This window comes from Stegostoma tigrinum, chromosome 5, assembly GCF_030684315.1.
Source record: "Stegostoma tigrinum isolate sSteTig4 chromosome 5, sSteTig4.hap1, whole genome shotgun sequence".
Lineage (NCBI taxonomy): Eukaryota > Metazoa > Chordata > Chondrichthyes > Orectolobiformes > Stegostomatidae > Stegostoma > Stegostoma tigrinum.
In genome coordinates this window covers 122582846-122609952 of record NC_081358.1, presented here as the reverse complement: position 1 = coordinate 122609952, position 27107 = coordinate 122582846, and the positions used below count along the sequence as shown (strand labels likewise).

Below are 27107 nucleotides of genomic sequence, written 5' to 3'. Positions count from 1 at the left end.
GTGTCAAGCTAAAGAGGAGAGACACCGGAAGCATTTGAAGTAATAGCTGTCAGGAACTGGGCTGCCCATCCTGATGTGCAGTCCTTTGCCTTTACAAGTTCATTATCTGTCAGAGTGATGTAAATCAATCCTTCTTTAGTCAGGCAGATTACCCAGCTCATATAGCAACCGATCACAACACAGCACACATCATTGTGTCATTGCTGAAGCAGAAAAGAGGTTAACGAAGGGATAGAGGTGTCCAGGATTTTTGCACAAGCAACTTGGCTGCTTTGTTGCCTGGCCCCACACTGGTCAATAATTCCCTTTGCGCCGCTCCCTCTCCCAGCTGCCTTGCAGAAAGAGGGAGGCTGCACCCAGGAAAGGCTGTTTCTTTGTTCCCGCCTTCAGTCCTTTGGATATTTTCCTCTCAGGTGCAGTTTCAGAATTGGCTCTGTTGCAGGCAGTTTCCTGAGCAGGCTTCATGGGTTGTTCAAGCAGCACGCAAACCCAGTTCCAGGACAGCAACAGACCAAGCTCCAAACTGGAGGAAAGAAATGGAGGCAGCAGATGTGGTGAGTGCTCCCTCAGATGACTGTAACTTTGTCGAGTAAACCGAAGCCAAATAAGCTGGATTTCCACCTTAACACAGTTTATAGTTTCCTTGTCCCAGGATAAATTTATTTTTACATTTGAAAAGGGTTTTGTTCCAAATATACAATATTTCCACGGTATTGGGCCTTTGTTGAAATCATGCTTTATTTTATCGCTCTTGGGATTGATAGAAGTTTTTGACAATTAAAGAAGGTTTGTACATTTTCTCTGGAGTCCCTTGTGAGGTTAAATGAAGCTGGACTCCAACTTAGAGTCTTTAGTTAGAGAAGAAAGTATTATTGGCTGTATTGTGAAGAGGAGATGAACAGATCACTGGAGCTGAGAGAAAGACAAACCATTAAGTACAAACGGAAAGCATTACAACACAGCAGTGAGAGATCCCGGAGTGATTGGGCAGAAAGAAAGATTCGAATTTATATGACACCTTGCACAACCTCGGGATGTCCTGAAGTATTTTATAGTCAATGACATGCTTTAGAAATGTAACCACTGTTGTAATGTAGGAAACCTGGCGAATAATCTGTTCACAGCAAGCTCCCACAAATAGCAATGTAATAAAGATCACTTAGTGTGCTATAGTTATCATGGATGAAAAGAACTCCTTTGGTCTTCCGTAACATAATGCCCATTGGATCTTTTACATCCGTTTGGGAAGCCAGAAATGACAGCAGTTTAATGCACTATTTGAAAGAAAGCACCTACAACAGTGTAGCACTTCCTCGGTATCACACACAGAGCGAGGTCTCAGACACAGCTGCAACTCCTTCCAAAAGGCACTGGGAGTGCCAGGCTGGAGTTGTGCTCAAGTCCCAGACTCAGTTATAGAGCTGGAGATAAACTGATGCTGAGCAAGACAAGGAATCGCTAAAGAAACAATTGGTCTCAGTGATGAAAAGTCGAGCACCAGGTGAGAGAATGCTTGCCTATCTTAACATTGGATATCTTAATTCAGATGCCCTACTTCACATGATGTTGCCAAGAGCAGGATAGAATGGTAAATTGATATAGCAGACAAAGGGCCCTGGAAGAGGCCAGTATAAAGCGAGCATATTTGGTTCCAATGGCCTGTTCTTGTACTTTAGACTCAATATTATGCTTATAGGTCCCCAGTAATCAACTTTCCACTATTGTCAGCTATGCCTTCAGCTGCTGGAATTAACTCCTTAATCTCTGTCCCTATATTACAACAACAATGCTTTCAAAAGTACTTCACTTGCTGTGAAGCACTTTGGGACATTCCAAGATCCTGAAAACATATTAAGGTTATTATTTTTTGTTATACTCCTTGCTTCTCTCTCTCTCTCTCTCTCTCTCTCTCTCTCTCTCTCTCTCTCTCTCTCTCTCTCTATCTCTCTTAAATGGCCTTTCCTTTCGTTAAGTTTTTGGTCACCTTTTCTAAAATCTTCTTAAATCTCAAATTTGGTTGGATAATCTTGTGAAGCCTGTTATGATGTTAGAGATGGCATGCAAATACAGCTTGTTGTTTGTTCAGTAGCTTATGTCGTGATCCCAGCTGATGATGTAATAGACCAGTCATATCTCAGCGTACCTGGCTGTGTAAGTTTTAGTTTTGCAATTTGGTTTCTATGGTGGTTAGTCACCTGTCACTCTCAAGAGGCAGCCAATGTACTTTTACCAAAAGAACATCAAAGTTTATTACATGCAAAAAGGAATAAGCAAAGCTACACAAAACCTGAAATTGCTGGAAAAGCTCAGCAGGTCTGGCAGCACCTGTGGAGAAAAATCAGAGTTAACATTTTGGATTCAGTGACCCTTCTTCAAAACTGGGTTTCTGGTTTTGTTTCATATTTCTAGCATCAGCAGTTCTTTGTTTTTTTATTGTTTAGCAAATCTAAATATATATGACAGTTTAGAAAGATTTTATCAAAACAACAGAAAAAGAATCAACCCTTTTTCCCAGCAATATCCGTTACAGACACTCAACCCCAGCGAAGTATTATTCCTACCTTCACTTTTTTTTAACTGAACTAATGTGGTCACAGCATGTAATTTCTTCAATTTCTGTGTATTCACCAGATGTAATTTTATCTGTATATGTCAGAAACAAGCGCACAACAGGCTCGTTGAATTTTACCACTTAACACAGAGAAAAAGAAACTCAGGAGCCTTTTCCCAGTCCCTCGGACTGCTTTACAGCTGATGAACAGCACATCTGCTGGTATGGATCTTTTCTTTAGAACCGAATCTGTTTCTGTTCTCTGACATCTCCACCTGTCCCCTCCTCTCTCTCTCTTTCTCTGGATCTTAGCTCAGAAGTGCTTTACCTATTATCAAACCAGGCAGCTTGTCTAGACATTTCGCTTAAATCACAAAATTCATTGGAAACGGTATTCACAAAAATACCTAAAGGGAAAGGATCAGGGGTCAGAATGGAGCAAAAGGTAATGAAAACTAAAATAACTTAACAACATGTCCATTCCTCACCTTGGGATGGATGAAACAAAATATGAACATTAACAGTTAGCAAACTTCATTTACACCTTCAGCTGCTGTGAATCTTTTGACAGTGGCAGAGCTGGATTTTTGTTGATGGATGGAAAAGGAGTCGGTGATTGACTAATAGGTAAATAATTTCCCTGCAGCCAAGTAATTGCAGAATTTGTTGTAAAAATTGCAAAATGAAATAGCCCCCAGATTGTATGTGTTAGAATAGACATCAATTTAAAGGAAGAATTATGTTAGAATAATTCCAAAGACTACAAAATACCAGCTGGCCCACAGATGTGACCAGTGTACACTTAGTAATCAATGTTTTTTAATCTAGAATTATGCATAATTAACGTAGCAGAGGTAGGCCTTTCACTCCCACCAGTCAATCCCAGTGTCTACCTCTCCAAAAGCCACTTAAGCACATCCCATTAACATACTAGAGTCATAAAGAAACAGATCCTTTAGTTTAACATGTCCATGCTGACCAAGTTTCCCAAACTAAACTCGTCTGCCTTCCTGCCTTTGGCCATATCCTTCTAAACTTTTTCTATTCGTGTACCTATCCAAATGTCCTTTAAATATTTTTATCCCTCTTTCTCCTTGTACTTACTTTACTTCTTCTTAAATGTATCAATCATATTCACCTCAACTGTGACCTGTGTGAGTGAGGCCCAGATTCTCGCATCACTCCAAATCATGATGCCTCATTTTGGATTTCACCAAAGTACCATAGGCTTTTTGTTGAAATGTAGGAAACACAGCAGCTAAATTGCTCACAGTGAGATTGCACAATGACTATTGTGACAATGGCCCAACAATTCGTTTTAAGTGATGCTGTTTGAGAAATAAATAGGCCAGGGCACTGGGGAGACGCTCGGCTCATATTTCCGATAGTGCCATAAGATCTGACATGTTTCTCAGCTTGGGAAATGAATTTAATTGAATTCTAATGCGTGTCCTGTCAGTCCACTCTCCATCAGTAGCAAAATGATGTCAGGGAGCATAATCTGCATTTATAACCTGCTCACCAATGCTTAGTTTGCATTATACTCAACTCTGTTCCAGGCCTAATTGCAGCCTTGGTCTAAATTTGGACAAAAGAGCAAAATTCCAGAGGAGAGGTCAGAGGATGATTGATCGATTGAGCACATGAGTGAAGAACTGTTGCAAGGAGGAGGGCTTCAGATTCCTGAGGCATTCGGATCAGTTCTGGGGAAAGTGAGTTTGTAAAAGCTGGACAGGTTACATCTTAACAGGACTGAAGCTCATACTCTCACAGGGAGACTTGCTTGTGGCATTGGGTTTAGTTTAAACTAACTTGTCAGGGGCATGGGAACCTATGAGGTAACCCAAACTGGAAGAAAATTAAGTTGGTAACAGGAAGCAGAAAAGCTTTTGGGAGACTAAGACAGGAGTAAATGAATCTGAGCATTGAGTATGCCTTGAATGCAGAATGATATCAAAAGACTAAGTTAAGGGCACTCTACCTGAATGCACACAGCATTCACAACAAGATAGATGATCTAAAGAAACAAGTTGAGATAACTGGTTATGATGTAATTTCTATTACAGAGATGTGGCTGCATGGTGACAAGGACTGGGAAAGGAATATTCAATGATATTTGATACATAGTAAGGGCAGAAAAGAAGGAAAAGCTGTTAGAGGTGTGTGACATGGTCTTAGTTTATTAAAATGGAGGACATCAGACTGGGCAAACATACACGGAATCTGATGGAGTGGAACAAGAAAACAACATGGGGAAGCAGATATTGGTTGGATTTATTTATTAGCCATGAAACAGTAGCAGCAGTGTGGGGTATGGTATAAACCAGGAAATGAGGGAATCTAATAGCATGAGCAATACATAAATCCTGGGTGACATGGTGGACTCTCAACTGTCCTTTGAAACGGCCTAGAAAGCCACTCAGCTCATGGGCAAAGAGGGACAGGCAATAAATTCTGGCCAGCTAGTGATACCCATATCCCACAAGTGAATGAAAATAGACTGGGTGAACCAGTGAGCACCAAAGCTGTGGAGGGCAAGGTTGCAGAGTGTTAGGGAAGGTTTTCCAGAACAGCATGTTAAAGAGCCAATTACTAATAATTTGGTTGGGTATTAAGTAAGGAAAATGGGCTAATTAATAATCTTGCTGTGAAAGAACTTTTAGGGATGAGTGACCACAATATAATCGAACAAAAACAGAGGTTGCTGGAAAAGCTCAGCAGGTCTGGCAGCATCTGCAAAGAAAAAAAAAATCAGAGTTAACATTTCAGGTCCAGTGACCCTTCCTCAGACCTGCTGAGCTTTTTCAACAACGTCTGTTTTTGCTCCTGATTTACAGCACCAGCAGTTCTTTCTGTTTTTAAACAATATGACAGAACTTTACTTCACATTCAAAAGTGATGCAGTTCATTTCGAGGGAAGTGTGTTAAATTGGAGAAAGGAAATTATGAAAGCAGGAGACACAAATTAACTAGGCTGGATTCAGAAAATACGTTTAACAGGCATCACCGTTTGTAGGCAATGAATAGCCTTTAAAGAATTATTACATAATTTACAGCAATGCTACATCCTTGCGTTATGCTAAAATTAATAAAATGTCTGTCAACTGACACTGACAAAGGAAGTTTAGGATTGTATAATATTAAAAGTAAAAGCTTATAAGATGGCAGAAATAGTAATAAATCTGAGGACAGGGAAGCTTTTAGAATCCAGCAAAGGAAGGCCAAGAAACTAATAAGGAATGGGAGAACAGAATACAAACACAATGTAGCAAAAACATGAAAAATGGACTGTAAAAGCTTTTAAAACTAAGGTCAGAAGTGGGGATGTTTGCCGATGATTGCACAATGCTGAGCACCAATCGTGACCCCTCAGATGCCGAAGCAGTTCATGTTCACATGCAGCAAGAGCTGGACAATAGCCAGGCTTAGGCTGACAAGTGGCAAGTGACACTCGTGCCACTCAAATGCCAGGCTATAACCATCAGCAAAAAGAGACAATCTAACCACTACCCCTTGGCGATCAATGGTGTTACAATAATTGAATCCTAGACTATCAACATTCTGGGGTTTACCATTGACCAGAAACTCAACACATTAATGCAGTGGCTATAACAGCAGGTCACAGGCTAGGAATATGAGTGAGTAACTCACCTCCTGACTCCCCTGTGTCTATCCCACCATCTACAAGGCACAAGTCAGGAGTGTGATGGAATACTCCCCACTGGCCTGGATGGGTGCAGCCCCAACAACACTCAAGAAGCTTGACACCATCCAGGACAAAGCAGCCGCTTGATTGGCACCACATCCACAAGCATCCACTCCCTCCACCGCTGATGCTCAGTCACAGCAGTGTGTACCATCTACAAGATGCGCTGCAGAAATTCACCAAAGATTCTCACACAGCACCTTCCAAACCCATGACCACTTCCATCGAGAAGGACAAGTGGAACAGATATATGTGAACACCACCACTTCCAAGTCACTCAACATCCTGACTTGGAAATATATCACCGTTCCATCAGTGTTGCTAGGTCAAAATCCTGGAAGTCCCTCCCTAATAGCATTGTGGGTCAACCTACAGCAGGAAGACTGAAGCGGTTCAAGAAGGCAGCTCACCACTACCTTCTCAAGGGCAACCAGGAATGGGCAAGAAATACTGGCCAGCCAACTTCCCACAAACAAATAGAAAAGATGATTATCCAAACACTGGGTTAGTGTAAAGGGCAGAGAGGGCTCTCCAAGATTGTGTTGGGGAGAATTTGCTTTGGCAGAATGTCCAGTTAAAAAGGGAAACTGTTGGACTTGTTTTTTTGGCAATTAGGTGGTCCACTGGGGCAACATTTAGGGGACAGTGATCATTGTATCATGAGGTCTAGGTGGGAAGAAATACAGTGAAGAATCAACAGTAAGAATGAATAACTGGGCCAGAGCTGATTTTAACAGGGCAAGAACAGGGCAGGGCCAGATCGACTGGATCCAAACATTGGAAGGAAATGCTGATGAGAGGAGATGGTTCTGATGAAATCAAAGTATACGCTTTCAAAACTGAACAGTAGGGCAAACATATGAGGAGCTTCCTGGTTAAAATGGTGATGGAAATTAAGATTAGGAAGAAAAAATGCGCTTAATGTTGAATTCAGATGTGGAATGTAGGCATTGTTGGCTGGGTCAGCATTTACTGCCCAGGCCTAGTTGCCCTTGAGAAGCTGGTGGTTAGCTGCCTTCCTGAAGCAAAGCATTCTATTTAATGATGACCATCTCCAACAAGACAAAATCTAATTTTTGCCCCTTGACTTTCAATGGTATCACCATTACTGAATTCCTGACTATCAACATCCTTGGTGTTACCATGGACCAGAATCTGAACTGGATTTATCGTATAAGTACAGTACTTACAAGAGCAGGTCAGAGGCTCAGAATACTGCAGCGAGTAACTCACCTCTTGATGGTCCGGCATCTATAAAACGCAAGTCAGGGCTGTGATGGATACTCCCCACTTGCCTGGATGGGTGCCACTTCAACAATACTCAAGAAGCTTGATGCCATTCAGGAAAAAGTAGCACTCTTGATTGTCACTACAAAAATCTACTCCCTCTGCCACCAACACTCGGTAGTAGCAGTGTGTACCATCTACAGGATCCATCACAGGCATTTACCAAGGCTCCTTAGTCAGCACCTTCCAAATCCATGTTAACTACCATCCAGAAGGACAAGGATAACAGATATATGGGAACACCTTACCTGCAAGTTCCTCTCCAAGATATTTTCCATCCTGGCCTGGAAATATATCACCGTTCCTTCAGTGTTGTTGAGTCAAAATCCTGGAGCTCCCTCCCGAATGGGATTGTGTGGCACATGGACTGCAATGATTCAAGAAAGCTGCTCCTCGCCATCTTCTCCAGGGCAACTAGGGATGAACAATAAATTCTGGCCCAGCCAGCGATGCCAACTTTCCAAGACATAATGAATATTTAAAAAAAAGCACATCAATAGCTTATTGCCAATTGTAAAAGGGTAATAAAAGGGTGGTAAAACTCCAGACCAAAAAGAGGATTTAACATGGAGGGCAATGGCAATGGCTGAGGTATTAAATGGATACTTTGCATCTGTCTTCAGCAAGGAATCAGAGGCTATCCAGGCCAAGGTCTCTGAGAAGAAAATTCAGTAACTGAGATAAGGTGTAGGCGTTGGATAAACCACTGGTAGTTAACATTGACAAGGCACTGAGGCTGGATGAACTGGATATTGAAGGAAATGAGGAAAATGTGGAGTCACTGTTAATAATTTTTTAGTCTTCCTGAGACTCTGGGCTTTTTTTTCTCTATTCATTCACGGGATGAGGGCGTCACTGGCCAGGCATTTATTGCCCCATCCCCAATTGCCCAGAGGGCAGTTAAGAGTCAACCGTATTGCTGTGCGTCTAGAGTCACACGTAGGCCAGACCATGTAAGGATAGCGGTTTCCTTCCCTAAAGGACAAAAGGTAGTGGGAGAGGTTTGGAGAATTGCAAATGTATTGCCCTTGTTCAACAAAGTGTGTACAGATAAGCCCAGTAATTCAGACCAGTCAGTTTACAAACATCAGAAATAACAACAGAATTAGGCCATTTGACACTTTGAATCTGCTCCACCGTTCATTAAGATTATTGGCGATTTGTTTCTGTTTCAAATTCCTTATTCCCATACCCCAATATTAAACATTGGTTAGTTCAGGAACAATCAAGGGTTTTTTGGGGGGGATTTTTTGAAAGAGGTAACAGAGAAATTTGGTGAGGGTAATGCTGTTGGAGTGGTGTCCATGGGCTTTCAAAAAGGTGTTGGCTGCACAATGGACTATTGAGCTCATTGACTATTCAGCAGAAGAAAAGGATAAAAAAAACTGCTGCGTGATATGGAACAGAGGGCTAGATTTGACCAGAAATCAGCAAAGTGTCAAGTTTGAAGGGTTTCACCAATGGTTTCTCTCCACGAACCAGAGTGTGTTTTCTCATGCTATCTCACCTACAGTGCCTTCACTCATTGTATTCTCCCACTCACTGTAGGTGGGCCTCTGTACATGGTCAGATCTCCTAGGGTTCCTGGTACCAACACCGTCTTTGAACCGAGGCACTGGCAGTCTGCAGCTGCCCTGTATGGCACATGCCAGATAGAGAGAAATTGGTGCCCACTTTGCTGATGGGAGTTAGAGGGCACCCTGGGCAGGACAAAGGTTGCACATAAAACCATAAGACCATAGGACATAGGAGCAGAAATTAGGCCATTCGGCGCATTGAGTCTGCTCTGCCATTCAATCATGGCTGATAAGTTCCTCAACCCCATTCTCCTGCTTTCTCCCTGTAACCCTTGATCACCTGGATAATCAAGAACCTGTCTATCTCAGTCTTAAATGTACTCAATGAGCAACGCCCATGGAGACTGCCCTGATCTATTGGTGATTGGTGTCCAAGATGGAGGTCCGGAGCGGCAGGCAGAGAGTCTGGGCCACACGTTGATTTTCACATCAGGAACTGTCTCTATCTAATTTCTATCCAGTGGGTTGGAGAAGGGGAAATTGCATATCAATGAGGCGAGATTAGGTAATAATCGAGATGTTAATAAACATTAATGCATACAAATAAAACTCTTGCTGCTCACTAGTGAGAATCTCATCCCGCCATTCTTGGTCAGAAAATAGGACATTTTGCTCAGGATGTCAGGAATATAATTGCTGATCTTGCATGAGTCTCCCTATTTACTCCTCAGTAGCCGTGGCATTCAGTGACTAAAACGCAGCCGTGAGAGTGCAGATCTTTTTCAGGCTAGAGGAAGGTTTATTAGAAAGTTCCCCAGGGGTCGGTATTGAGTTCCTTGCTGTCTCTGAGATATATTAACGATGTACACCTTGGTGTAAAGGGGACAACTTCAAAATTTGCAGATCACACAAAACTTGGAAGCATTGTTAACTATAAGGAGGACAGTATACAACTTCAAGAGGGCATTAACAAGTTGGTAAAGACCAATGCTAAAGGTGACCGAGGTTAAGCTGTAAAGAGGGACTTCCCAGAACTACAAATACTTGTTGTGGTTTACCCAAAGTCCTGTCCAGTTCCAACAATCAACTCCTTGTTCTTATTATCTATATCTCGACTCTTAAAGGCAAGCATCCTGCATGCCTTAACTACCCTATTAATCTGTCTCCTGGCATCTCCAAGAATCCCTGGATAAGGCCCCCCAAGATCTCTGTTTTTCTGAGCTTCCTTGTGCCCTGCCATTCATTGAGTACTAACTCATTTTGTTACTTCTGAAGTGCATTACCTCACATTTACCAGGGATAAATTCCATCTGCCTCTGATCGGTCCATCTGGCCAGTCTGTTTACACCCTTCTATAACCTTCCGTCCACTACCTGGCCAATCTTCAATGTCATCCACAAACTTACTTATCACACATCCATCCCACATTCTCATCCACATCATTTATGAATATCACAAACAATAAGGGACCGAGCACTGATGCTATACACCGGGTTCTAGTCACGCAAACATCTTCTACCACCACCCTCTGTCTCCTGCCACTTAGCCAATTTTGGATTCAAGTTGCCAAGTTGTCCTGGATCCCACGTGCATTTAGCTTTTTTATCAGTCTCCCTTGTGGGCCTGTGTCAGTGGCCTTGCTGAAATCCAAATGAACTGTATCACTTGCCCTGCCCTCATCTACATACTTGGCCATCTCTTTGAAGAATTCCACCAGGTTTATTACGCATGACCTCCCTCTGACAAAGTCAGAGATAATGGGAACTGCAGATGCTGGAGAATCCAAGATAATAAAATGTGAGGCTGGATGAACACAGCAGGCCAAGCAGCATCTCAGGAGCACAAAAGCTGACGTTTCGGGCCTAGACCCTTCATCAGAGAGGGGGATGGGGTGAGGGTTCTGGAATAAATAGGGAGAGAGGGGGAGGCAGACTGAAGGTGGAGAGAAAAGAAGATAGGTGGAGAGAGTATAGGTGGGGAGGTGGGGAGGGGAAAGGTCAGTCCAGGGAAGACGGACAGGTCAAGGAGGTGGGATGAGGCTAGTAGGTAGCTGGGGGTGCGGCTTGGGGTGGGAGGAAGGGATGGGTGAGAGGAAGAACAGGTTAGGGAGGCAGAGGCAGGTTGGACTGGTTTTGGGATGCAGTGGGTGGAGGGGAAGAGCTGGGCTGGTTGTGTGGTGCATTGGGGGGAGGGGACGAACTAGGCTGGTTTAGGGATGCAGTTGGGGAAGGGGAACAGCAACTCATATTCCGCGTGGGAACCCTGCAGCCTAATGGTATCAATGTGGACTTCACCAGTTTTAAAATCTCCCCTTCCCCTACTGCATCCCTAAACCAGCCTAGTTCGTCCCCTCCCCACAATGCACCACACAATCAGCCCAGCTCTTCCCCTCCACCCACTGCATCCCAAAACCAGTCCAACCTGTCTCTGCCTCCCTAACCTGTTCTTCCTCTCAGCCATCCCTTCCTCCCACCCCAAGTCGCACCCCCATCTACCTACTAACCTCATCCCACCTCCTTGACCTGTCCGTCTTCCCTGGACTGACCTATCCCCTCCCCACCTCCCCACCTATACTCTCTCCACCTATCTTCTTTTCTCTCCATCTTCGGTCCGCCTCCCCCTCTCTCCCTATTTATTCCAGTTCCCTCACCCCATCCCCCTCTCTGATGAAGGGTCTAGGCCCGAAACGTCAGCTTTTGTGCTCCTGAGATGCTGCTTGGCCTGCTGAGTTCATCCAGCCTCACATTTTATTATCTCTGACAAAGTCACACTGGTTATCCCTGATCAAACGTTGCCTCTCTGAATGGAGATTAATTCCCTCCTTCAGAATTTTCTCCAATAGTTTCCCTGCTGCTGATGTGAGTTTTCCTTGTCTGTAACTCCTTGGCTTATCTCAACCACCCTTACAAAAATGGAACCACGCTAGCTTTCCTCCAGTCCTGTGGCACTTGCCCCCTGCCAAGGCAAGAGAGGAATTTCTGTGATCATTTCCTCCTTCTTCAGAGTGATGACCAATATCAGAACAAAGAACATGGAGAAATCGTATAAAATAAAGAGTACTGCTTCTAAAGTGTGTGCAGGGGCAGCAAGGCCTGGGGCCTCCATGCATACATCTCTACAGGCAGGGTAGATAGAGAGCAATTAATAAAGCACAATGTTCTAGGCTTCATAAGTAGGGCCATGGAGTACAAAAGCAAGGAGATTGTGCTGAATTTATCAAAGATACTTGTTAGACCTCAGCTGGAGTACTTTTCGGAAGGACGTGAATGCATTGGAGAGAGTGCAAACGAAATTTACAAGGATTGTTCCAGGCATGAGAAAATTCAGTCATGAGGAAGGATTGGAGAAGTTCAGATTGTTTTCCTGGAGAGAGGAAGCTTTCAAAATTATGAGGGGTCTGAGCAGACTGTTTGGAGAGAAACTGTTCCCACTCGTAAAAGGGAAAATAGATTGAAACTAATATCATAGTTTTTAGTGATTTATCGACAAGGACCCCCAAATCCCTCTGTGCTGCAGCTATCTTCAGCCTTTCTCCAGTTAATGGCCTTTATTCTTCCTGCCACATAACCATATGCTCAGTTTCCACCCACTTTTATTAAATTGATAGTTAATGGCATCATAACTGAGCCTAGCTTTCAATTCCAGATTTCATTATTTACTAATTGTAAATTACTGCTACAGCACAGTTGGAATATAAACCCATGTCTCCAGTGACATTGTCATGAAACCACTGTCTCCTCCCAATGTTAGAGTTGGATTTAGATTTTATTGTTGCGTGCCCACAAATACAGTACAGGGTTACAGTGAAAAGTGTATAATGTCACCACACATTGCACCATCTTAGGTACTAAGGTACCTGTGTACAAAATAATTTTGGCAAGAATTAGCAAGAGAACCCAATTAAAAAGTTAAACGTTATTTCATAGAATAAGTAGAAAAATAAAGAATCAAAGTAATAGTTGACATTAAAATCTTATGTAGCTTAAACTAGGAAAACAAAGGCTGTTCACCAGAACATTTCTGGAAAGCTTCTATCATGTTTGCAAGGTTATACAGTTCAGAGGCAGCTACACAGACCAACAATAGCCAAACTTTCTTCTCTTTTCCAATAATTTCCTGGCTATTTTGGTATTTACTTAAAACATGATAACTCCCCCCCTCAGCACTCAGTCCTTCAGCTGCTGCCATCCGAATTCTTATTTTGCACATCTCGATTGGGCTTTGTTTTGCTGAATACAGTTACTTTTAAACACTGAAGAGAGGCTGTTGACTAATTTGTGACTTTTGTGGCCTGTTCCGGCCAAAGTAAACAAAGATCTGATTTCATCACTGAGATCTGCAAATAGTTTGTATTACAGGATGAATTATTTAGTTTATTTTTTCTCCTTCTCAATGGATTATCACCATCTCATGTGGAACCTCTGACTGTCTGCAAACAAAGCAGACGTCTATTCATCTGTTGGTCATGATGACAGCACAACAACAACATTACGTTTATGTAGCTTTTTTTAAGATAGGGAAACATCCCAAGGCTTTTCACAGGATTCATTTGTCAGGCAAAATCTGACACTGAACAACATAGGGAGATTTTGAGACTGCTGACCATAAGCTCGGTCAAAGAGCTAGCGTGTCTGAAAGGAGAAAGAGATAGTGAGAGAGAGAGAAAATTCCAGAATTCAGGTCCTGCTCAGTTGAAGGCATAATCACCAATAATGAAGCATTAAAGTCAGTATCATCAGCCAGTCCCTGGTGACCAATCTTCAACTAAAATGTTTTTTCACGTGGTAACTTTTTAAAATTCATTTATGGGATTGTGGGCATTGCTGGCTAGGCCAGCATTTATTGTCCATCCCTAATTAAGAGTCAACCACATTGCTGTGAATCTGGAGTCACATGTAGGCTGGTCCTGGTAAAGATGGCATCTTCCTTCCTTAAAGGACTTCAGTGAACACTTAGTCAGGAATGCCCATCCCTGACAAGTGGGCGAGTTCAAAACTAGAGGGCATAGGCTTGAGGTGAGGGGAGAAAGATTTAAAAGGGACCTAAAGGACAACTTTTTCCACACAGAATGTAGTTTGTATGTGGAATGAGCTACCAGAGGGAGTGATGGATGCAGGTTGAGATACAACATTTAACAGACATACGGTTAGGTACATGAATAGGCATGGTTTAGAGGGATATGAGCCAAATGCGGGCAGATGGGGTTAGTTTAGTTTAGAAAATCTGGATCAAAGAGTCTGTTTCTGTGCTGCATGACTCTGTAAGAGAGAAGTGCAACATTGGTGAGATTGACGCAGTCGCATGAAAATTGCTGCAGTCCTCACTATTGGCCTTAACATGCTGCAGACACACAGGTCCCTCACAACCTGACCCCTTCACATAGCTACTCTTGGCTGTCAATCAGGTGCTAAAGCCACCAGCCTGCACCTACACAAACTGTGCCCACTATGCTGAGAGTGCCATTGGGAGTTAGTATGATAGATGCAGGACATTGTATGTGCCAATGTAGCTAAGACATATTGCACAGGATGTGCCCACAAATGCGAATGATTCTACCATTCAGGGCCACCGTCACGTTTCAGTGACATGTACAATAGTCATAGCTTTTGTAAACCTTGACTCTCCTCTGCTACCCAGAATGCAAAGCAGAGGAGACAACACGTGAGCAATATTTCTTGGGCCAGCTCAAACTTCATTGCCCAAACAGAATAAGAGGACAATCAGTTCAGAGGAAGAAAAGGTGATGTTTCTTCCAAGGCTTCTAATTCCAGGGCGTTGTGGAGTCACAGCCTGCAGTGTATAACCATTGGTAGTCTCCAAATTGAGTACTAACACCAAGCAATTTCATTGAAAAGTATTGGCATCTCTTGTCTCTTCATCAAGAGAAGTTGAAGTTGATCTAAAATGTGACAATACACAAATTAAGCAACTCTTCCAATTTCTGGCTAGTTGTGGCTTGTACCTGTGACTACATTTGACAACAGGCTATGTTTGAAGAATTTAAACCTTTGTGTGTTGCTATTGAAAGCATTTGGTAAAGTACACAGTGATTTCTTTTGGTTTTTGTATTGTTAAACTGTCTGAAAGAAAATAGGAACAGAAGTAGGCCATTCAGCCCTTCAAGCCTGCTCCATCATTCAATATGACCCTGGCTGATCATCCAAAGTGGTCCCCTGTTCCTGCATTCTCCCCATTACCCTTTTACTTCTTAGCGCTATGACGTACATCTAAGTCCTTCATATTATTTGTTATTTTTAAGATTTGTTTTGTTAAATGAAACTTGCTGCTGTATTAAAAGTGTATTAAGCTACAGATGCTGCTGTATTAAGAGAATGCCGGGATACACCCTGTTTTCATACAATGTGATAATTTAATAGGGGACTTCACAATTCAGTTTGTTATGTGCACACGCATGGAGATACAGTCTTATCACTGAAGTGTAAAACTAACTCTGGCGGATTACAGAAGCCTCTGATCTTTACCCAAAACATTACCACATACAAATTATATAATCAGCTGTTTTCCCACAGTTTTCACAGGCATTATCTGTATTTTGCCCAAGGCTAGCTCTATCTTGTGAATAGTGTAGCTCCTGTACTCCTAACCTGCCTTTACACATCTCTGATTCCAATCTGCTTTTACAATTGGACTGAAAATTTATCCCTAAACAAACTGAAACTGATTGAATGCCTTCATAGCCCAAATACGCTTTTGTCTTCTTTGGTGCTTCTAATCCCAATGAAACAAGCAGAAAACCTTTTGAGATCAACTGAAGAATTTTGTGAAGCAGACCTTTGTGGGATGCAAACCAGGTCCCATCTGATGTGTGATCTACGATGCCAAGTGTTTTATCAAGGGCAGAGTTTCCAAATTAACTAGAACTGTCTCAGAACAGACTGGGTGTGATGTGCAGAAGATTCAGGCAACTCCACAAAAAACACAAGAATAGAAAACATGAAGTGTAGGTATTGAGGACCGACTCAGCTTCCACTTTCTCCACCCCTACCATTCTCTGAGCCTGATTAGAATTTCACGCCAGGGACCCGAGTTAAGAATCGAAGCCCTGAAGACGAGTCATAACAGACTGGAATTGTTGCCTCTGTCTCTTTCTGCTGCCAGTCCTGCTGGGTTTCTCCAGCACTTTCTGTTTTGGTGTATTTCAAAATCCTCACTGCTGGCATAAGAAAGCTCAAATCTTCAGCCTGTTGCATTTCAATGGGAGGGGAATTACAGTCTGAGCAAGGGACTCCTGAATGATCATTGTAGGTTGACGACTGTGTCTACAGAAACCTGGAGAGTTTGATTGCTGTCTACCAGAAATTGAATACTTGCATTTCTGTAGCACCTCTCATAATCTCAGAACATTCTGTTACATGATATTTGAATACACAAATAGTTAAAAGGTCATGGGACAGGCTGTCATTATATCATTAAAAGCACAAAGAGCAAATGAAGATTAGACACAGAAGACGTACAATTAAGCCTGTGGCTTATGTCTGGTCAAGAAATCCTTTGTCTGTCTGCCTCTCTGGTCCTTGTACCCCTAAAAGCCTCCTTCTCCCAAAGATACCCTTTTGTTCCAGAGAACATCCATTCCATTTCTCCAGCTACATTCGCCCACCATCACCGCCTGCTGCTGGAGATTTCTTCCCAATCCCAAACCTTTGCAGTCAATAAAGTAAAAACTGAAAGAACTGCGGATGCTGGAAATCAGAAACAAGAAAAGAAATGGCTGGAAAAGCTCAGCAGGTTTGGCACCATCTGTGGAGAGAAATCAGTGTCAATGTTTTGTTCCTCAGAAGGGTCAGAAACGTGTTTTCCAAGTGTGGAGGAAATGGAACAACCAACTTATATAGAGCAAATTTGCAAAAATAATAATGTGCGATAAAGGAGCAGATAAGCTTGTTTTTAAGTTGTGTTAGTTAATTGGTAAAGATTGGCCACAATACTCTTCAAGTTCACCCACTGAAAGACTGGCGATAGCATCTTGTACATTCACCTGAGTGAGCAACATAATGTTTCATCTAAAAAAGTGGCACCTTGATCTTGCACTTCTAAACATTATAACTCTTAAAAAGCTGTGTTATTGGGTTTTTCTTATGTTCCTCATGGGGTGTGGTCAGCGCTAGTAAGCCCAGCATTTATTGCCCACCCCTTACCTCCCTTGAGCTGAGTTTCTTGTTCAGTCATTTCAGAGGGCAGTTAAGAGTCAAACACATCGCTGGAGTGGGTCTGGAGTCATTTGTTAATCAGGCTAAATAAGGACACTTTCTTTTCATTAACCCATGGAATGTGGGCATGGCTCAGCCAAGTGTCATTGCACAGCAGTAGTTGCCCTTGAGACAGTGATGGCGAACTGCTACAGTCTGCTTGGAGTAAGGACACCCACAAATAGTGAACCAGATGGGGTCTTTTTTCCCTGACAATTGAAAATGTTTGTTTTATTTGTTCATGTGATATGACTAGGCTGACATTTATTGCCCATCCATAATTTGGTGAGGGGGCAGTTGAGAATCAACCACATCACTGTGGGTCTGGAGTCATCTGTGGATCAGATCAGGTAAGGAAGGCAATTTCCATCCTTAAAGGGCATTAATGAATCAGATGGGCTTTTGCAACAATTGGCGGTGGTTACATGATCGCCTGTAAGCTAACTTTTTAATTCCGGCTTGTTTATTGAATGCAAATTTCACCATCTGCCGTGCTGGGGTTTGAGCCCATGTCTCCAGAACATTATCCTGAGGCTCAGGATTATTAGGCCAGTGACCTGACACAGCACCACTGCCTCTCTGATTGCTGAGACTGGCTTTGTCACTCCAGATTCATTGAATGATTGAGCAGCTACCATTATGGGATATGAATGAGCTTAGTGACATTACCACTATACTGCTGCCTCCCATTAAAGTGTTTCAAATGTTTGAGAGCGTGGAAGGTACTGTTTAAAAAAGTAAGTCTTTTAGATTTTTCTTCATCACAGTTTAGCCACTGTCCTAATGAGTGGGATAACATCTCCCACTTCTCTGAGTGCATAAGACCAAATAACAATAAGACATAGGAGCAGAATTAGGCCATTTAGCTCATTGATTCTGCTCCACCATTGAACCATAGCAGATATGTTTCTCAACCCCCTTCTCTTGCCTTCCCCCGTAACCCTTGATCCCCTTACTAATCAAGAACTTTTCTATCCTAATGAATTGGCTTCCACAGCCCTCTGTAGCAATGAGTTACTCAGATTAACCACGCTCTGGCTAAAGAAATTCCTCCTCAACTTAATTCTGGAAGGTCATCCCTTCACTCTGATGCTGGCTCCTCAGGTCCTAGTCTCTCCTATTAGTGGAAACATCTTCTCCATGTCCACTCTGTCCAGGCCTATCTGTATTCTGTAAGCTTCAATCCGATCGCCCTCATCCTTCTAACCTCCATCAAATACAGACACAGAGTCCTCAACTACTCCTCATAAGACAAGCCCTTCATCCCTGGGATCATTCTTGTAAACCTCCTCTAGACCCCATCCAATGCCAGCACTTTATTCCTTAGATACGGACTCAAAATATTCCAAATGCAATCTGACCAGAGTCTTGTACAGCCTCAGCAGTACATCCTTGCTCTTGTATGTCAGCTCTCTTGAAATGAATGCTAACTTTGCACTTGTTATTTATTTAATATATTGTCACTTGTACCTTGGTACAATCCTTCCTGACTGCCAACTGAACCTTCATGCTAACCTTAAGAGGATCATGGGCTCCCAAGTTCCTTTGTACTTCAAATTTCTGAACTTTTCCCCATTTAGAAAATAGCCTATGCCTCTATTCTTCCCAGCAAAATTCATTCTCCCTCTCACTTTCCCACATTGTATTCCATCTGCCACTTCTTTGTCCACACTCCTAGCCCGTCCAAGTCCTTCTGCAGCTCTCTCAACACTACCTGTCCCTCCATCTATTTTTGTGTCAACTTCAAACTTAGCTACAAAGCCCTCAGTTCCTTCAACCAGATTGTTAATCTATAATGTGACTAGTTGAGGTCGCATCACTGATCCCTGTGGAACTTCTACTAGTCACTGGCTACCATCCTGGTAAAGACCCCTTTATACAGAACTGTCAGCAGTGTGGCCTGAAATAATGAAACACAGCTTTGTCCACCGATTGGAAGCTATTATGTTTAAGACTTTCATACAGAATCATGCCAAGTCAAACAATTTGTGATGCCCGCAAGATTGAGCAAGTGTGTTGAATAAATTAATACTGGTGGACCCAGGTTCTGCCAAGTGTTAAACAGCGGCTTAATTCTCACACTGGAATTGTTGTCAGTTAGAGAGTTTTCGCTCTGTATCATGTTTTAATAACAATAGGAGCCAGTGATGTACACACCAAAAAAACAGGAAGCAAAATGGAACGTGACTAGCTTCGGAAAATGCTTGTATTTCTGAAGCACTTTTCCTCACCATTAGATATCTCAAAGTTTCGATAACCAGTCACTGTTGTAAGAAACGTGGTCGATAATCTGCCCTGTAAAGGCTCCCACGTGATAATAACCAGATGCTCATAGAAATTCATACAGCGCAGAAAAGGCCCTTTGGCTCATTGAGTCAAAAACACACACCTAACTATTCTAATCCCATTTGGCTCACTTCCACAGAGGTGGATTAGCGTCACTGCCTTAATTAATGCTGTGGAGGTGCTGGTGTTGTACTGGGGTGGACAAGGTCAGAAACCATATGATACCAGCTTATAGTCCAGCAGACTTACTTGAAATCACAAGCTTTCAGAGCCTCACCTGACAAACGGCCTTCGCTCCAAACACTTGTGATTTTTTTCTCGAGAAAACCCACAAAATGAATGGGAGTACAGCATTTTAATCAGTCAAAACTTATTGTTTTGTCCTTTTCCCTTAATGCATATTATGATCCATGGGATGTACCAGTAGCTCCGGACAGAAACGGCCTGACTGCCAGCGGAAGTGAAACAATTCCAGATCAATCCCAGCTACCAGAAGCTGAAGACTTTGACATTGCCCCTGCTGAGGTTGTCACCAGTGAACCAAGTCCTTCTGAAGCTGTTGGGGATTTGGAGGTGGCCCCTGAGATTGGCCGCAGTTCGGTGGCTGCAGTGGAAGAGCCAGAGATTCCTGCAGCTCCACTGGAAGCAGCGTTTCCTATTGACACAGACGATATTGGCGAGATACAGCCCTCTGGGATGGAAGGGCAGACTGAAGGTAATAAACCTGGGTCGCTGTCATGACAAGCCATGATTTCCACTGGCTTGAATGCAAAAGGGTTGGCCAGTCTTGAAAGGAATTTTGTGAATGGGTTTAGAAAAATGAAAACCAGCGTACCAGCTATACCACAAAGCTTACAAATGTGAGATTCCTAATTAGAAATGAAACATTCATTCTAATGATCAGCATTTTACATGGTTTATCAATATTTAATGTTTGTTATTTGGTTCGTTCTTGGCCTGTGAGCTCACTGATAAGGCTAGCATTTGTTGCCCATCCTTGTCTGAGTGGCTCATGTGACCATTTCAGAAGGTAATCGAGAAGTTAATCAAAATTCTGCACTACAGAAATTTACTAAAGATCCTCACATAGCACCTTCCAAACCCATGACCACTTCCATCTCGAAGGACAAGGGCTGCAGATACATGGGAACACTACCCCCTACAAGTTTCCCTTCAAGCCATTCACCATCCTGATCTGGAAATATAGCGTTGTCCCTTCACTGTCCTTGCATCAATCTGCTGGAATTCCCTCCCTCAGGCACTGTGAGTCAACCAACAGCACATGGGCTGCAGTGGTTCAAGAAGGCAGTTCACTACCACTTCTTAGGGGTAATTAGGGATCAATTATAAATCTTGGCCTAGCCAAGATATCACATATCCCCGAATAATGATCAAATGAATATATGCCACAATCTTATTGCACAACTGGCCTGATAGGCCGAATGGCCTGATCCTGCTCCTATTGCTTATATGATCCAGATATACTTTGACAATAAATTGACAGGTTTATGATCATTGTGAGGAGTATTTTGATCCAGATTTATTGACTAAATGAATGAAAATCCAATGTTCCTCCCCCAGCTCCAATGTCCTGGTGAAATTTTGAACTCATGTCACAGATTCCCTCCAGTGCAAATAGAGACCATTCAGCCCATCAAGTCTGCACCAACACTCCGAAGAGCATCCCACCTCATCCCCGTAATCCCACATTTATCAGTAGTTAACCAACCTAGCCTGCATACTTCAGGGCAATTTTAGTATGGCCAATCCACCTAACATGCACATCTTTAGATTGTGAGAGGAACTAAGAGTAAACCCACTCAGACACGGAGAGACTGTGCAAACTCCACGCAGACCGTCACCCAAGGCTGGAATTGAACCTTAGTCCTTAGTGCTGTGAGATAGCAGTGTTAACCACTGAGCCACCGTGCCATGTCAGCAGAGCATTCATCCCCAAGTATGGATAAGTAGTAACCCTTCGATGTTACAATCGTCATTTATGAATAATCATTCCAACCGTACAGCTTTAACTGGGAACAGGTACTCAGAGATCAAGGACAAAGTCTCCAAAATTTTCACTAAGTGCAATGATAAAAGATGAAAATTGGCTATTAACTTTTATCTAAATTAGAAGGAACCCAGAAAGGTAAAAGGAAGTGCTGATATGATGCATGAGTCACTTTAAAAATTATGCATCAACAGATGTGATTGCATGCGATCTAACTGCGCATAAATTGGCTGCCAGTTTACATGCACAGCAACAGATTCAACTTCAAAAGAGATTTAATGAGAAATACTAAACAAATAAAAACATTCTCTTTCCACTACTTCCGTTACAATTTTTGGGCAGAGTTAACCAGATGTTGCCAGGACCTACAATATTAACTTGCTCCATGTTAGCTATGACTCAGTTGTTGATCTTCATGCCACTGTATCAGAAGATTCTGGTCACAAATTTCTCTTTAAGTCTCAAGCTCAAAAATCAAGGCCAACTTTCTAATGCAGTATGAAGGGAATGTCAAAGGTGCAATCTTTTAGAAGACCTGTTAAACCAAATGCAGTGTTAACATTCACTTCAAGAGGGCTGGAATACAACAGCAGAGATGAACTGCTGAGGTTGTGCAAGGCTGTGGTCAGACTGCATTTGGAATATCGTGAGCAGTTTTGGGCTCTATATCTAAGGAAGGATTTGTTGGTTTTGGAAGGGAGGTCTGGAGGAAGTTTATAAGAACGATCCCAGGGATGAAAGGCTTGGAATATGACAAGCAGTTGAGGAATCTGTGTCTGTACTTGATAGACTTTAAAAGGATTGGGGGATGGGGGTTTGGGAATCGCATTGAAACTTTCAGAATGCTGAGAGGCTTGGATAGAGTGGGTGTGGAGAGATACTAGGACCTAAGGGCATTGTCTCATAGTGAAGAGACAACCCTTTAGAACTTAAATGAGGAAGAATTTCTTTAGCCAGAGGCCAGTGAACTCATTGCTACAGAATGCCACTGAGGCCAAGTTATTGAGTGAATTTAAGACAGAGATGGATAGATTCTTGATTGATAAGGGGATCAAAGGTTACAGGGAGAAGACAGGAAAATGGGGTTGAGAAACATATTAGCCATGATCGAATGGTGGAGCAGTATTGATGGGCTGCATGGCCTACTAATGCTCCTATATCTTATGTTCTTGGTCTTCATAAGTTTTGTGTTCTTCTGAATGTTTAAAAAAAATTCTGTTGCTCATTTCAAAGGATCATTGCCGGTGTTTGGCCCCATGTTTATCACTCAATCATCACCATTAATTCACTCGGCTGCATAAGTATGTCTTCAACAAGACTTATGAAGCTCGAAACCATCCAACACCACATGGTCTCTTTGATCAGTACCTCATCCACCATCTTAAACACTACCAATGGACAGTGGCTGGAGAGTGTTCTATTCACCAGATGTAGTGAGGCAACTTATAAAGCCCCTGGCACTGTCCTAGTTCCAAACTGTACTTGAGGTCAGCACCTTTTCATATTTCAGGGAAAAGCTTTTGGGAAGATTAGCCGGCTGCGAGATAAGAATGTATCAGGGTGATGCATGTACAATTTGACTCAGATTACTTGGTTACTGTCTCCAGGTAAGGTCGAAGAAGAGTTGGAAAGTGAGATAAATGTTGACCCTGCGTTTGAGGAGGTGGAGACAAACGAAGAGAAAACAGATGACACTGTGGCTTCTGAAGTGACAGAGATAAGTACGTTGAAAATCACGTGATTATTGTTTATGTTAATTACAAGCAACTCATGTGTTGGATTGGTTTGTAACACATTCAAGAGGGCATTAGATAATTATTTAAGTAGAAACTATCTGTAAGAGTATGGGGAAAAGACAGGCAAATAGCACTAAGTCATAGTGAATAAAAACTGAAATAACAGTGGATGCTGTAAATCAGAGACAAAAAGAGAAGTTGCTGGAAAGGCTCAGCAGGTCTGGCAGCATCTGCGGAGAGAAATCCTAGAACTTCTGAGGAAAGATCACTCGACCTCAAAACGTTAACTCAGGTTTCTCTTTACAGATGGCGCCAGACCTGCTGAGCTTTTCCAGCAATTTCTAATTATGTCATAATGCTCATCGGAAAGCTAGTGCAAAACACAGCGGATGAAATGGTCACCTTCTGTGCCATGAGAATTCTGTGATTCCAGAATTTGTTATTCTTCAAGCAAATACTTGGAAGGGAGGAGATCATGGGGCCATGGCGAAAGACCAGGGGATGGAACTAACTTTTTGAAGAGATGACACAGGCACAATGGGCCAAATGGCCACATTCTGTGCGGGTTGATTCTGGGATTCTACTTTTAAGCAGATTAAAAATTGGAGGATGACAAGCAGATATACTTTGCTGTCTTCGTTCTCATTGGCGTTAATATGAAAAGACCCTGAACCATTTCCCACTCAAATCCATCCTACACAAGGACCTCTAAACCATAGTACCCTGGCCAGTGTAAAGAAGATTCATAGATTTTAATCAACTAATTAACTGCAATAAATTAATAGTTTGTTTTTGTTGTCCATAATGGCCATGTTCAAATTAAAGTCACTTTTTTTTCTCTTAATTGACAGAAAGTAAAGAAGATTAAACCCTAGCTATTCCAGTTTTTGGATGATACATTTCTGCTCACCTGGAACCTGTACAGTTGCTTCCTATCATACAATTTAAGTGCTCAACAAGAATCCAAGAGGTTTCAGCAGTTCTGCAGAAATAACAAATGCTCATTTTGGGGTTTCGACACAAATCACTTGCCAAGCCACAGCCATGCATTCTCTGTGACTGAATAATTTGATGTGTTAATGATATCCATTGACTACCCACTAATGTCACAACAAATGAGAGATAGTAACCAAATCATTCTTGGGAGCCAGTTTGTTTCACTACAGATTTAGTCTTTTAGGTCCAGTCAATTTGGAATGTGGCACTCTGTGTAATTGCAAACTTGGGATTGTGACCTACAGGTGGAAGAATTTAATGCATGTGTTTATTCACAATATGAAAGCCAGCAAAACAGATGAAACAAAAATAGTACACAATGGTGTTGCACAATCACCTTGAAAGGTGATAGAAGTGCGACAATCTGGGTAATGTTTTGTGTACTAGTACAGTAAGCATAATTAGAGGTTTAAACTTGTTTATTTGCTGAGACTGCACAAGTACATGCCCATGACTTCACATAGAACTATGTAATATGCATGTTTTCTGTGGAGAGGTTGGACTGAAGGAGCATTGCTCACAGCACTGGAACTGCCTGGTGGTTGAGGAGGTTTACCAAAATTGTCTTTTCACTGTGCAATGCAATGTTATATATATCCCCATGTACACAATTATGTTAGGGAAAAAGGTAAGAATTTTATAAGTTATTAGATTCACAAGCATGAATATATTCCTATTCTAGCCCGTAAGATGTTCGTAAGGATATCATTTAAACACACATATCAATAAAATTTTTGTAAGGCAAGGGTAACAGAGCACCTGGGTAGATTGATCAATGATACAAATCAGCCATAATCCAATTGAATAATGAACTAGGTTTAAACGGCTGAAAGGAACAGGAAGAAGCCAATATTAAAATGAAATTGAATGACATCACAGTATCTACAAACTTCTTTGAAATTATTTGTATTTTGATTTATTGTTTAAATGCTGTGGGATATGAAATATACAACAGCTTTTAAAAATATTCAGGGCATTCTTGTGGTTTATTCTTCATTTAATTGCAGTTTAACACAAAACTTCTTGTGGCTTCCCGATGTGCCACCTGCTGCAAAACGAACATGCAAGGCAATGGGGCAAACCACTGTTGTTAGCAGTCCCTCTCTAACGAGTATGATTGTCCATCATGGAAATTCCATGTCACTGGTCATGGGATCTGTGGGTCCTTGTGTGACTGATGAGCCTGATCCCAGAGCTACATCTCCATGCACACATTTAGCAGGGAGCTGGAATTCATCTTTAGTGTCAAGTTTTCCAGAAGTAAATACATATGCACTTAATAAAGGCATTATTACTTAAGTCTTATCTGGTACTATTATGGGTATAAACTCTTAGAAAGCCATTTCCCAATTTATGTAATTCTGTTTCACGTCTGGTTCAAAGTTTTCTCATTGAAGTCCTTTAAAATAACTGAATAAATTACAAAAACATGTAATACCAAGGGAAAATGGATTGCAGCGTAAACAGCTATTACACGAACTTGTGATAATCCAAATTGTTGAAAATATATTCAGATTTGAGAGATAAATAGTCAAACATTTCCCTTGCTTTATGGTTTAACCCTTCATTATAAGGCTGTTGCTAAGCTATTATTTGGTCAAGCAAACATCTGTTAAGCCCAATCCCATTGACAATGGGACAGTAGCCTTGGGCAACTTGACACACACACACACAAAAACTTGAGGCATGGGTGTCATTTACTGCCAGACTATAGTTGCCATTGTGAACGTGGTGATGAGCTGCTTTCATGAGCCTGTGCGATCCCTGACAGAAAGTGGACCCGTAAATGCTGTAAGGGAGAGAATTCCAGAATTTTAACCCAATGACAATGATAGCACAGCAATATATTTCCAAGTCAGGATGGTGAATTGCTTAGAGGGAACACGCAAGTAGTTGGGTTCCCTTCTATATGCAGCCTTTGGTTTTCTTGATGGTAGTGGTCATGGGTTTGGAAGGAACAGATTTAGGGACACTACCACTGTACCACAAGAGCCCTTGTTCCTTAGGAACATGTCCTGTGGCCAACCAACTTCAAATGATTCAGCAATGCCTTCCACTGATGAGCTGTGTGACAATTACAACCATTTGCGACTCCTGAGAAACCAAAGTGGCCCATGTCGATTTGTAGCAAGACCAGACAATATCAAGAAAACAAAGTGCCGCATGGATCCAGCAGATCGGTGGACAGAGAAAACAGTTAATGTTTCTAGTCCAGTATGACGATTCTTCTTCAGAACTGCGGACACTAGCCAGGCTTGGGCTGGTCAGTAGTGCTTGTGTTGATTCATTATCGTCACATGCACAAAATACAGTGAAAAGTTTTGTTTCCCCCCCTCCTTGCTATCCAGACAAATCATACACAGGTACATCAGGGTACTAAAAACAGAAGGTAGAATATAGTTACACCTACAGGGAAGGTGCAGAGAAAGATCAACTCTAAATTGTACGAGAAACCACTCAAGTCTGATAACAGCACAAAGGAAATTGTTCTCAAAATTTGTTGGTGTGTTGTCGAACTTTTGTATCTTCTGACCTACGAGAGAGAATATAACTGGGTTAGGAGCGGTCTGTGATTACGTTGGCTACTTTCCCAAGGCAGTGGGAAGTGTAGATGGAGTCACTGGAGGGAAGGTTGGATTGAGAGATGGACTGGGCTGCATTCACAACTTTAATTTCTTGGGGGTCGAGGATTTGTTCTATGGTATATCTATAAACAATGTTTATGAGTCCTAGTAGACATGCCAAAATGTCACAAAGGCATAACCTGCCATATCACAAGAGAACCTAACCGTAGGCCCCCATATTTAATG

General features: G+C 42.1%; 1 protein-coding gene across 2 annotated transcripts; it reads left to right on the top strand.

Moving 5' to 3' along the window:
* The first annotated feature begins 173 nt into the window (after positions 1–173).
* Positions 174–25163, top strand: LOC132209628 (uncharacterized). 2 transcript variants are annotated; one of them, XM_059646380.1, is made up of 4 exons: positions 174–554; positions 19985–20272; positions 23173–23286; positions 24153–25163. In XM_059646380.1, exons 1-4 carry the CDS (start codon positions 464–466, stop codon positions 24167–24169), a joined length of 510 nt encoding a protein of 169 aa, XP_059502363.1. In that variant the 5' UTR covers positions 174–463; the 3' UTR covers positions 24170–25163. The 2 variants fall into 2 exon arrangements, with proteins under 2 accessions (XP_059502363.1, XP_059502362.1); XM_059646379.1 differs by having other exon boundaries at positions 19982–20272.
* Positions 25164–27107: the final 1944 nt, after the last annotated feature.

Bases quoted from the DNA above. Each gene is read 5' to 3' on its own strand.
- LOC132209628 (XM_059646379.1), top strand. From the start codon at position 464: ATGGGTTGTTCAAGCAGCACGCAAACCCAGTTCCAGGACAGCAACAGA. The intron at 555-19,981 runs GTGAGTGCTCCC...GGGATGTACCAG, and splicing joins AAATGGAGGCAGCAGATGTG to TAGCTCCGGACAGAAACGGC. The intron at 20,273-23,172 runs GTAATAAACCTG...TACTGTCTCCAG, and splicing joins GATGGAAGGGCAGACTGAAG to GTAAGGTCGAAGAAGAGTTG.